Here is a 12,938-nt window from a genome sequence, read left to right as displayed (position 1 = left end):
GCTCCTGAGCCTTAGCTCCAAGTGCTCCTGGAGCATCTGGGGGTTCCAACTCTTCCTCTGGCGCAGAGGGGGGAGCAGTGAGGTCCCCTGAGGAGACACCACTTGTGGTGCAGAAAGACGGGCTGTCCCCAGTGTAGGTCAGAGGTAGCTCACCCCACCCTGCAGGGTCAGAGTCCAGCCTCCAGAGCTCCCCAGCCCCAGCAGGGACAGCGCCTGCCTTGTCAGAACCTGCCTGGAGCTTGGAGGAAAAGAAAAGGCAAGGCCTGGGCTGTCCTGGGACAGCACGTGGGAGCCCAGAGCACAGGCCTAGCAGCTGCATATGTGCCACGTACTCCGTGTGGCGGCCTCTCTGAGCCTTTATTTCCACTTCAGAAAAGAATAGGCGTCACTTCAGAGACTCGGTGAAAGGACCAAGGGATAGACATTCACACCAAGCGCTGAACACGATTCCTGCTTACAGCACGTGCTCATGTGCTATTATTCCCTCTGTTTGAATGTAGGCTTTGAGGCAAGTCTCTGGGACTGTCGGCCTATTTCTGAGCTTGGAGGGACTCAGCTCATTCCGGGGAACTTAGCCAAAGGCAGAGGTTTGTAGAGAAAGAGGAATCTAGACTGATCTGGAACCTGGGCGCTTCTTCAACTATTGGAACCAGGGCTTCTCAGCTTCAGCGCTGGGGTCTCTCTGGGCCAGTGATTCCCTGTCACGGGGGAGTCCTGAGCATTGTAGGGTGTTTAGCCGCATCCCTGGCCTCCACCCAGTAAAGTCAGTGGTGCTGCCTAGCTTTGACCACCAAAAATGTCTCCAGATGTTGCCAAATGTCACCTGGAGGGGTGAGGGGGCCAAGTCCCCCTCCATCCCTGTTGAGGAACACTAGGCTATAATAGTGGGGGTGAGGGGACTGGGGAGCCGGGCCGTGCAGGAGGAGGAGGGCTGCCCCCTTAGAGTCCTGCTTTTCTTGCAGGGAAACGCCCATGGCTGGGCCCACCACCCACGTTGCCCCCATGCTGTTCCTCGCCCTCCTCCTGCTACTGGAGCTGAGCCTGGCAGTCTCCCTGGGACCCAGAAGCTCTGCTCGGAACCTCCCGGAGAATCACATCGACCTCCCGGGCCCAGCACTGTGGACGCCCCAGACCAGCCACCACCACCGGCAGGGCCTGGGCAAGAAGGAGCGTGACCCAGGCACACCTGGCCGGGCCCAGGATGGGGCTGTGGTTGCCACCACCAGGCAGGCCTCCAGGCTGCCAGGGGCAGGGGGGCTGCTGCCTGGGCAGAGTCCTGCAGGCCTGCTGCAGGACAAGGATCTGCTCCTGGGGCTGACACTGCCCTACCCCGAGAAGCAGAGCCGGTCTCCAGGGTCAGAGAGGGTGAAGAAACGAGGCAGGGAGCACAAGAGACGTAAGGAGAGGTTGAAACTGCACAGAGGTAGCTGGAGGTCTTCGAGGGGGTGGGGCCCTGCAACGAAAGGGGGAGGGGGAGTGGGGGAGAGGGATCAGATCCAAAGGGCCAAGGGGACTTCAGGGACAGGACAGGGAGGCGGGGGAGGGGGGGAAAGTGGGGGGCGGCGGTGTCAATGGTGTGAGGTCCCTGGGAGGACATCCAGGGTCCCCAAAGGGGACAGGTAGTGGACCCCCAGAGGAAGGGAGGGGTCTCACTGAAGTCAGAGGGATCTGGTAAGAAGTGGATGCTGGGAAAGGCCTGGGTGTGGAGCATGGGAGGAAGAGAAGGACATGTGGCCATAGGAGCTCAGTCTTATCAGTAGATCGTCCTCCTAAATCAGGAAGTTCTACCTCGTATCTGACCTAAATCCATCCTACTGTAAGTCCTGAATAGAGATGGGACAGTTCGGTGCCCTCCAAGCACATCACTTAATCAACTCCGAGGCACAGAGCAGAGGCCGAGAGCTTAGACTCTGAAGCCAGATCTGCCCCAGGTCTGATTCTGGCTCCACTACTTACTGGCAAGTCATCTTTCTGTGCCTCAGTTTCTGCAAAGTGAGTGTCATGGCCCCTTCTGCCCTCAGGGTAGATTCAGAGCCGGCTTGCTATCTGAAGCACCCAGAATGGTGTCTGGCACGTGGCAGGGGCAATGGGCAGTGGTTGTTACTAGTTAATTCTCAGTTTTCTCTCAGTGCTGAGTCGCGTCCTCCGACCTGGACACGGCTGACCAAGGAGAGCGGTCACGTCCTTATTTCTCCTGCCTCTGCTCTGTTTGTTTGATGGGGTTTCTTCCTCGTCTTTCTGACCTTCCTTTAAGTTCCCTCCACGTTCCCAAATCCCCTGTGAGCCGAACCACCCACTGGTCCCAGCCTCCCCAGGACAAACGTGTCCCAGCAGCCCCACCCAGCAGGCTCCTCCCCGGTCTCCCCTGGCCAGAGCCCAGGCAGGCAACCTCGGCTTCCAAGTCTTTACATGTGACATGACTGCCTCTAGGGGCAGACCGAGTGCCACAGGCATGGATGGGGGCGGGGGGCTTTGCAGGAGGGGGGTGGTGGAGCCTCAGCCCCACCTTCTCCTGCAAACAGCTGGGACTTGCTTCCCTTCCAGGCCCGCTGAGACCCCCCAGGTGGACAGAACACAGGGGAGTTTGCCCAGCTTAGACTCTCAGCCTCCCGCCCCTGGGGATCACGTGTCAGGTGGGGTGGGGGCAGTGACAGCCTTGACAGCAAGCAAGCAGGCATACACGGGGCGTGGACTCAGCCCAGCCCAGCTCCAGCCCCAGCTCCCGTGGACCAGCCGGGCGCTCCCACGAGAGTGGGTGAGTGGAGGTCTGGAGTCCAGGCCCAGGCCTGCTGACCAGCTGTAAGGTCTCAGCCTGATGGGGCCTTCGTTTCCTTCTGTAAAATGAATAGAGCAGATTCAGTGGTCCCCAAGTCCCCTTCCTACTCTCTGGGGTTCATCTCTGGATGGTGGGGAGGCCCCAACTGACCCAACCAACCTTAAAGTCAGATCTTGCCTGAGAAAAAGAGGCAAGGATGAGCATGGGGCCTCTAGCTTTTCTCGAAGCCCCCTGGTTCCCGACCACCCCCCAACCCTGCACACTCTCCCCCCTCACACTCATCCGACCCCATCCTGCCCACATATCTTGGAAGGCAGCTTCAGTGGTTAAAAGTATTGGTTTTGCAACAAATGGACCTGGGTTCGAATTCAGCTTTGATACTCACTAGCTGTGTGCTCTCAGGCAAGTTGCCTAACTTCTCTGTGCTTCAGTTTCCTTCCCTGTAGATGAGGCTGAAAGAGTACCTCCCTGCCAGAGCTCCTGCAAAGGTTAGGTGAAATAGTGCTTGTAAAGCAGGACCCAGCGTACAACATGGTCCCAGCACACACAGCATGTACTCAATAAAACGGTCATTATCACCACGTAGGGAGCTCTCACCTCCCAGCCTTCTCAAAGGCCTCTGCCTCCCTGCAATGCCTCTCGGCCTCATCACGTTGCTCCCCTACTCAAACTTACTCTCCTCCAGGAAGCCTTCCATGGTTAATCCTACTAAGTTCCATTCGTTGCACTTACACTGCTGGCTGCAACTTGCTGGAATATTGCTTTAGAGCAAGAATCCTGGGCCATCTCCCCAGCAGCACTGCAAATTCATCCAAGACTTTCCCCCCTCGTCCTGCCCCCAGACTCCTGCTTCCACCCCCACAGGAGGGTGGGCAGCAGCGATGTCTACTGAGCCAATAGCTTGTCATGTGGTTCCTGCCGCCCCCCTGTTCGCAGCAGGAAATGTGGGTCCAGCTGTGGGCCGATACGGGGTGGTGGGTGGCAAGCAGATACAGTTGCTGTGTTTCCTGCTCCTTGTCTCAGGCCGAGCCTTGGTCAGAGGTCCCAGCTCCCTGATGAAGAAGGTGGAGCTGTCAGAAGACCAGGGCCCAGATGCCGCGATGGAGGAATCCTCCACCAGCCTGGCCCCCACCATACTCTACCTCACCACCTTTAAGGCAGCACCTGCCACAGAAGAGTCCCTGATCCTGCCCGTCACATCCCTGTGGCCCCAGGTAAGGGGCCCGGGGCGGCCTCGGAGATGGAAGCGTCCTTGAGATGATGTCATGCAAAGCCCTCTTAGTACATTTAGGGAGACTGAGGCACAGTGGCAGGAAGGAGCTGGTCCAGGCCGGCGGGGCTGGATGGAATCCAGGTTTCCCGATGCCCGTCCAGCCCAGCTCAGGCCAGTGGGCCCACTGGCCAGGGAGGGCTGCCACTGTCCAGGCAGTGGTCCTGGGGGCTCACTCTAGGGAATGCCAAGGAAGCAAGTGTTGGCTCAGCACACTGGTCTCTGCATCTGGAAGGGCAGGGCCTTTGGGGAAGAATTTCATACATGCTGAAAAGTACAGAGAATGATAATCTTTAAAACCATGTCCCCATGATCCAGAATTAACAAGCTTTAGTTAACACTTTGACCCATCTGCTTCAGACCTTTAAAAAGGATATATGGAAGGGACTTCCCTGGAGGTCCAGTGGTTAAGACTCCACGCTTCCACTGCAGGGGGTGTGGGTTCGATCCCCGGTCGGGGAACTAAGGTCCCACATGCCGCGTGGCACAGACAAAGAAAACAAGAACAGAAACAAAAAGATACACAGAGAGGGAGCAGGCCAGCAAACGTGGCAGATACACCGACCATTGGTGAGTCTAGAGGGAGGGTACTTGTTGCAATTAACGTGAGGTGCATCACTGCACCTCTTCTGGGGCTTTGGAATTTGTTTCAAAATAAAATCATTAAAAATGATCAAAAATAAATATATGTGTAGAAGAAATAAAACTTTTTTTTAGCAGTAGATCTTTCTTATTCTCTTTCTGGGTCTTACACCCCCCTGAGATTCTGATAAGACTGTGGGCCATTTCCGACGAATTCATGGTTACCTGTGCTGTCGCAGGGCCCCTGAGGCCCATGTGTTGAGAACCCAGCCCTTGAAGGTGGGTTCACATCCTACTGTGGCCAGGGCTGTGAGTGGAACTGAGCCACGGCCGTGGCCTCAACAGTGCCACAGAGAGCTGATGCCGTCTGCAGGGGAGAGAAGGGGCAGGGGAACACGCAGCTGGGCTTCCTCCTGAGCGGACACAGCTGCCTCCCCCCGCCTCCCCCAGAGGGCCTGTTGGACCACTTGCCCGACTACATCAGCTGCCTGTAGGCACCGTCCCACACTGGGGGTGGCTGCTCTGGGCGGCCCTCTCGATGTCCCCGGGCTGGGATTGCAGGCTGTCCAGCACAGGGTGAGCTGGCCTCTGAGGAGCCCCTCCTTTGCTCTCTGGTCCTGGGGCCCCACGTTTCTTCTTTCACCTGTTGGGCTCTTCAAGCTCCCTCCGCTCTACCCCCTTTTGCAGGCTCATCCCAGGCCCGACGGGGAGGTGATGCCCACACTGGACATGGCCTTGTTTGACTGGACCGATTATGAAGACTTAAAGCCTGAGGTCTGGCCGTCTACGAAGAAGAAAGGTATGTCTACCCACCCCGCCACCCCTTGCTGGGCTCCCTCCCCTCTCCCACCATCCATTGGGGTAGGGGCCTCGGTGACCCCAGCCTGACCTACATATGTCCAAGGTGGGATAGGGGGCCTGGAGTCTACAATGGCACGGACAACTGAAATGGACTTGCTGCTCTCAAGTGCTCATCGCACGGCAAACGCTTTCCACGTAGCTACTCACTTAACCTTAAAAAAAAAAAAAAAAAGTTAGGTCTGTTCTGCTGTTGATCCCACTTTAGAGAAGAGAAAACTGAGGCAGAGAGAGGTATTGTGTCTTATCCAAGCCACACTGTGGGAGTGGCGGTGTGGGCGCTCTCGCCCTGGTGTTCTGTGCTTAATCTCTCTGCCGTGCTGAGCCTCAGCCTGTGACCACAGATCCTGTTTTCCCCAGAGAAACACCGGGGCAAACTCTCCAGTGATGGGAATGAAACATCACCGGCTGAAGGGGAGCCCTGCGACCATCACCAGGACTGCCTGCCAGGTACCGAACCAGCATCGTGTTCAAGGCACTAGGCCAGGCGCTGGGGGAACCTGCGTAGGGATGGGGGCGGGTGTTCCCAGACACATGAGCAGGACTCTTTAGGGATGGTAAATAATAACAACCACAGCTACCACTTTACTGAGAGTTGCTGTCATACTTTGTTCTATTTAATCCTCACAGCAACCCAGAGAAAGAGACCCTATCATTCCCCATTTTCAGGCAAGGAAATTGAGGCTCAGAGAGGCTAAGTGTTTCAGCCGAGGTCACACAGCTAGGAAGTGGCTCAAACCTGAGTCTGCCTGGTTCTGAACCGCTGCCCCACGCTGCCTTAAATCATGATGATCCTTCTCTCGACTTCTCTCTCCTAACGTCTTTTTGGGCTTAATTCTGTCCTTGTTCCATCATGACACTGCTGGGCTTCTTGGGATACTTTAATGACATCCTGACCTGTCCAGCAGCTGAGCCCATTAAGACAGTCTGAAAACAGAGGCCTGGGGTTTTGTTTGTTTGTTTGTTTTGTGGTACGCGGGCCTCTCACTGTTGTGGCCTCTCCCGGTGTGGAGCACAGGCTCCAGACGCGCAGGCTCAGCGGCCATGGCTCACGGGCCCAGCCGCTCCGCGGCATGTGAGATCTTCCCGGACTGGGGCACGAACCCGTGTCCCCTGCATCGGCAGGCGGACTCTCAACCACTGCGCCACCAGGGAAGCCCTAAGGCCTGGGGTTTTGATTGATGGTCTAAACTGCTGGCCCTTGATTGGGTCAGTCGGAACTTCTGAGAAGACGATAGCGAGGGGGAGTTAGAAGGGCAGGAGGTTTCTGGGGGTGGGGGGTAGGGTAAGGCCTGTGAACGATAAAAGTGGAACGAAGGAGGAATGGACAGGAGACTGTGATGCAGTCGCCTGCCAGCCCAGCGGGGAGCTCCAGAGCAAAGATTCCCTGTTAGAAGAGGCCCCTGCTGGGCAGGTAGCCGGGCCCTGGCACCCCTGCTGAGCCAGTGACTGCCTGGGCTGTTCTGCTCCAGAACAGTGTGACATTGAAGGCTCAGGAGGCTCCTGCAGGTGTTAACAGCTGGAGGCTGGCAGCTAACTGCTCTCCTGGCCGATGGATGGCAAGTGCCTTCCGGAGGGACATCTGAGTTGCACACCTCCACGATGCTCGTTAATTCAGTGACCAGAATATTCTACAAAACAGCAACCCAACAAGCCATTTGGCATCGGATAAGCCAGACCGCCAGCTCCCTGAAAGGCTGTTTTCTTTCCAAACCATTGTTTTCACCCTGAGCAGAAGGAAAAGGCTCAAGTTTGGGCCAACTGAACAGTGGCTCTGAGAGTTGGCTCCATGGTGGGCGAGGCCGTGCCTAGGGCCTGCCTCTCGGGGGCTTCTGTTTCCCCATCTGTCCAAAGAGGACGTTGGCTCCATGATCACTGAGGCCCCTCCCAGCTCCATGCTAACTTCACACCTGACAGCCCCCAGCCATTCCACCCAGGGGGGGAATCCCACAGCGCCCTCGCTCCTCCCATGATCAATCAATTGCCCATCTGGGGCGTCTGGGGATCTCTGCCACCCACCCCCAGGGGCCTCGGCCGTGACATTCGTCAGTGGTTCCAGCTGGGAGCCTTGCGCACCAGATGGTCCATCCTGCCCGGGATGGCCCCACCGTGGAGATGACGTATCTCCTGTCCAGTGGGAGCGTGTGCAGGGCACAGGGAGGGTCCGCTCGGCGTGGCTCACCGCGTGTGCTTTTGCTGTGTGGGCAGGGACCTGCTGCGACCTCCGGGAGCACCTCTGCACGCCCCACAACCGAGGCCTGAACAACAAATGCTTTGACGACTGCATGTGTGTGGAAGGTGAGCCCGACATCGGGGGCTCCCTCGGTGTGGAGACCTCGCAACCTCCCTTTCTCCTCCAAGCTGGGGTGGGCGGAGAAGGGGGTGGGAGAACCCCTGGGGGGCTGAAGACAGCGAGCAGGGGCAGCTTTGCTCGGCGCCCACAATCTGTGAACTCATTTAGTCTCGATTCCTGGCATCGTTGGTCACATTTGCTTTTCTCACCTCTTGAAATACAAGCTGGCATGATCTCCCATGATCTGGAGGCGGGAGAGGGGAGGAGAGAGGAGCGTATCTTTTAAAATAAGATCAAACCTGAGAAGCCTGGTGCTTTCATACCGGAATTCTATCCCAGGGGAGACATTCCAAGCGTGATAACAAGGAGTGGGGGGTGGATTTCCCAGCACTGTCCCAGGGAAGGATGCACTTGCCCGGCTGGCTCCCTCTTTAACTCCTCGGAGCTCCCACGTGGAGCGGTATGTGCCCTCCTGCCCAGGTGGGCCCAGGTGTACCCGGCTCTGTGCTAAGCCCTTTACCCATTATCTCCTTAAACCTCCCAACGATCCCAGGAAGGGAGCTATTGTTCTCCCCATTTTACCCAAGAGCAAACTGAGGCACAGAAAGGTTAAGCCACTTGCCCAAACCTACATAGCTAGAAAAGTGGGAGAACATTTTAAATTTTGTATTCTGAAAAATTTCAAACATATATTAAAGTCGTCAGGATAGTATAATGAACTCCCATTTCCCGTCACCCAGCTTCAGTAATGCTCACTCATGGCCAATCTGTGCTGTCTCCCCTCCCATCTGCTTCCCCCGTTGCAATAGGATTTTTTAAATCTTTTTTTTGGCCACGCTGCGCAGCATGTGGGATCTTACCCCGACCAGGGATCAAACCTGCGCCCCCTGCAGTGGGAACGCAGAGTCTTAACCACTGGACCGCCAGGGACGTCCCTGCAATAGGATTTTGAAGCCACTCCTGGAAGTGTAGATATTTCATCTGTGAATATTTCAGTATACACATCTAAGAGATAAGTGCTCTTTTAAAAACAAAATACCAAAAATGCCCAATAATTACTCAGTGTCATCCCACATCCAGGGCGCACATTTCCTGAGTGAAGGGATTTGGTCTCAGTCCCTCTGTTGACCATTCTGAGATACATGCCCAATTTTTTCTCACATTAGCCTCAAAAATTATCTGCTGTGAGAGCGATAAAGCTGCTTAGGTCCAATTATTCATTCATCCAGTCTGTCAAGAAATATTTATTGAGTGCCTACTGTGTGTTGGGCTCTGATGAGGACATTGGGGATTCAGCGGCAAAGAGAGCCAGCAAGTTCTGCGCCCATGGATTCCATTCTAGTGAGATGAACAACAGTAAGCAAATAAGTAGACAAGATGTCTTTAGAAAGGGATAGGGGCTGTAAAGAAAATAATCCAGACTGGCCTGGTGAGCAGTCTGGGAGGTGTTTTAGAAAGGGTGGGCAGGAGCGGACTGCAGAACCAGCCACCTGAAAATGAGGGGTGGGGGGAGGGAGAGAGAGTCCCAGGCAAGCGGCAGAGCAAAGCCAAGGGCCTCGGGCAGGAATGAGGCTGGCATGTTTGAGGGCGCCTGGCACACAGTAGCCAACGGGGAAGGTGGCAGAAGGGGAAGTAGGAGAAGCTGGCGGGGAGGATCCTGCAGGACTTTGAGTTATAATGGGAAGGTGTCGGCAGGTTTTAAGCAGGGGAGTGACCTGGTCTGACTTACGAGTGTAACAGCTCACTCTGGCCGCAGTACTGTTGGGGGCAGGAGTGGAGACACAGAGGACCAGCTGGGAGGTGAGGGGATGGAGGCAGGCAGGGGTGGAGATGCCGGGGAGCTGCCTTCTGTTACCCGTGTGCCGGGCTGGCGGCCCATTTCGCAGAGGAGGAGACTGAGGTGCAGAATGGCCCGGAGGTCCAGGAAGCCCGGAGTAGCGCCAGGGCCTCCAGATCCATCCTGCCCACGTGAGGGGGACGTGGCCCGACTGAGTTCACACACCCAGCTGGTGCCCAGCCCCTCTGCCCAGGAAGGCGTCCTTCCTTCCTCCCCAGGGCCTCAGGTAGGAGGGGGTCGCTTTTCAGGCATCCAAAAGATATGTGTGCAGCCAAAAGCCCATCTCTCGTTTCCCGTGGTCTCTCCCACCCCGGTCGGTCCCACCAAAATTCTTGCTTCCTCCGTGGAGACTCAGGCTCCAGAAAAAAAAAATTGAGTAGAAATGACAGCTCATTAAAGATGGTCCAGGAAGAGGCTGTCAGGAACCCTCTGAGGACCAAGAGTCCTGAGGACTTCTGAGAAATCCCAAAATGGTGAACTCAGGTTCCAGGGATGAAGTCCAGCAGTCTAGGCCAGCCTGGATTCTGGAGGGTTCCAGAAGGGCTTCTGTGGCTACCGACCACTCCTGCTTATAAGCCACTGCCCCCCCCAAGTGTATTTTGTGTGGCCACAGGTCTGAAAGCTGCGATCCAGGTGTCAATTCTAGACCCCAAAGCACAAACTTCACAGCAATTCCTTTATTCTCTTGACAGTGACGTAAGCAGATCTTAAGCAGGTGATGTCCTCCTCTCTCCCCGTGGTCACTCCTAAACTGAAATGTAGGGATTGCTCAGGCCACACTGAGCAATCTCTTCCCACCCCCAGTCAGGAGGATGTGGCCTTCTGTGGCCTTAAATGAAAAACATGTCTACCCATGTATGTCAGGGGATGCCTGACATGTGGTTATGACAGAGCCACAGCCAGGAACCCCTCCCACTGGTGGGCCAGGAGGGCCACGACTACTTTAATTGGGGTGGTCAGGGAGGGTCCCTTTGAGACCTGAAGGCTGTGAAGGAGCCAGCTATGCCAAGAACTTCAGGAAGGCATTTGTGGCTGTGAGAACAGCAAGTGCAAAGGCCCTGGAGCCAAAAATGAATGGGTGTATGAGGAAAAGCAAGAAAACTGGGTGTGGCTGGAGTTAGAGAGTGAGGAGGGGAGTGGGAGGTGAAGAGAGCAGACAGGAGGCAGGTCCAGGTCCCAGAGGGTCTTATAAGCCAGGGTAGGAAGTTTGGATCTCCTTTTGAGTACAATGGGGAGTCGTGGGAGGTTTTATAGGGGAGGGCAGAATCTGCATCCCTTTAACGAAAGGTTTTTAATGGACTATTTTTTAAGAGCAGTTTTAGGTTTACAGAAAGATCGTGCAAAAAATGCAGAGTTCTCACATGCCCCCCCAAACACACAGTTTCCCCTATTACCCTACTTTAGTGTGGTGCACTTTTTACAACTGATGAACCAATAGTGATACATTATTCACTAAAGTCCATAATTTACATTAGGGGTTCACTCTTCGTGTTGCACATTCTATGGGTTTTGACAAATGTGCAGACATGTACCCACCATTATAGTATCACACAGAATAGTTTCGTGGCCCTAAATATCCCCTGTGCTCCATCTGTTCACTCTTGCCTTCTCCATCTGTGATTCGCTTTTTTAAGCCCATTCAGGCTGCTCTGCGGGGGATGGGTTGGTTGTAGGACAGAAAAAAGAAGGGGGTCGTGGTGAGAGGATGCAGGGGGTTCCAGAGGGCGCGGAGGGGTCTGGCTGGTCACATCCCTGACCCCCTTGCCTCCCTTCACCCAGGGCTGCGCTGCTACGTCAAATTCCACCGGAACCGCAGGGTCACCCGGAGAAAGGGGCGCTGCGTGGAGCCCGAAACGGCCGACGGCGACCAGGGATCTTTCATCAACGTCTAGCGGGCCGCGTGAGGCGCCTCCCTACCGGCCAGGGGACTGAGCGCGGGAGGCTTGGAGAAGCCGGGCAGTTTGTTTATAACTCGCGGTGGCAGATCAACTGGGGAGGCAGATGACTGAGGCTGCAGGCTCAGACCCAGGACACTCAGCCCCAGGAGGGGAGCCCTGGGCGAACTGCCCCCGCCCAGGAGCCAAGCAGCAGCACACCTGCAGCCACCACCCGGCCAATGGGAGACCCACACCGCCAGCGCATCCCGGTGTCCGCGTTCTCCGCGATGGCAATGTCGAGGGCGCCCTCTAGCCTCCGACCGCAGCACTGCAATTGTTTCAAGTTTAAAAAGGAAGAGGTTTTCGAGCTGGGAAAGAATGGAAACTCCCTGGGAGACGAGTACGAAGCACCTGCTATGTACCAGGCACTGCGCTAAATGAAGGGCATACATTATCTCATTTGTCACATGGCCCTTTAAGGTAGGCATAATCACCATTTTACAGGGGAGGAAACTGAGGCAAGGTTTTATGACTTGTCCAGGGTCCCACATCAATTCTCCTCAAACCTTCACCTGTGTAAGAATCCCCAGGGATCTGGTTAAAATGCAGATTCCAATTCAGTCGATTCTGCATTTCTAACAAGCTTCAGGGCATGCCAATGCTGCTGGACCCAAGACCCCACTGAAAACACCAGGTCCTGAAGTGTCAGGGTGAATCTGGCCTCTGAACCTGGGTCCGACCAGCTCCAAGGCCCACGTCTTTGCTCCTCCACAACTAAGGACGCATTTCAGGTTCTCCACGGCTTTCGGTGAGAGAGACGTGTTCTCTAGTTGTTCCTTTCACTGTGGTGAAGGCTGGAATAACCGACTCTTCTCTTCTTTCCCTGGACAAAGGTATATCATTTAAAAAACAAGAGAAAATGTGCATTAAACACCTGCTTGCCTATAAGGCATGATTTGGGCAGATTGACCCCTGCCCTCTGGGAGCTGGTATTCTGAGACATGAAGTGTTTGGGGTAGACAGTAAAGCTGTCTCTTATTTCTATGGCCCCGCTCACCCCGTCCTGGGACATGCACTTCGGAGTTGCCTGAAAGCTGCCACCCCAGGGGGGTTCTTTGGCTTTTGTAGTTCATGTCCTTTGAGAATCTAAGGCAAGCATGGACTCAAAAAGTACGCACATTGCCCGTGGGCACCCACTTTGCATACGTCTTAGTGGTTCCCAGGCCCCGCAGAGACCATCCCAGGACCCCCAGCCTACACTTCGGCAGCAGAGCCCACTGAGGAGTTGGGGCACCTCTCCTAACAGCTCCCCACAGGCCAGACTCACGATGCCTACCCCAAGCACCTCTCTGAGCAGATGTGACTCTAGTGACCACCTCAGGAGAGCCACTTAAATCCCCCCACCTGGCATCTCACTCAGGACCTTCAGGTCCAGGGCAAAGAAG

At 55.5% G+C, this 12,938-nt stretch overlaps 1 protein-coding gene across 1 annotated transcript; it reads left to right on the top strand.

The window, feature by feature from the left end:
* The first annotated feature begins 972 nt into the window (after positions 1-972).
* On the top strand, positions 973-12,038 carry DRAXIN (dorsal inhibitory axon guidance protein). The gene is made up of 7 exons (XM_033861737.2): positions 973-1,423; positions 3,800-3,990; positions 4,243-4,245; positions 5,316-5,427; positions 5,847-5,936; positions 7,695-7,784; positions 11,396-12,038. The coding sequence occupies exons 1-7, from the start codon at positions 973-975 to the stop codon at positions 11,506-11,508; spliced, it is 1,050 nt and encodes a 349-aa protein (XP_033717628.1). The 3' UTR covers positions 11,509-12,038.
* Positions 12,039-12,938: the final 900 nt, after the last annotated feature.

This window comes from Tursiops truncatus, chromosome 1, assembly GCF_011762595.2.
Source record: "Tursiops truncatus isolate mTurTru1 chromosome 1, mTurTru1.mat.Y, whole genome shotgun sequence".
NCBI lineage: Eukaryota > Metazoa > Chordata > Mammalia > Artiodactyla > Delphinidae > Tursiops > Tursiops truncatus.
Note: the sequence above shows the minus strand (reverse complement) of the source record. Positions and strands in the feature narration are given on the sequence as shown.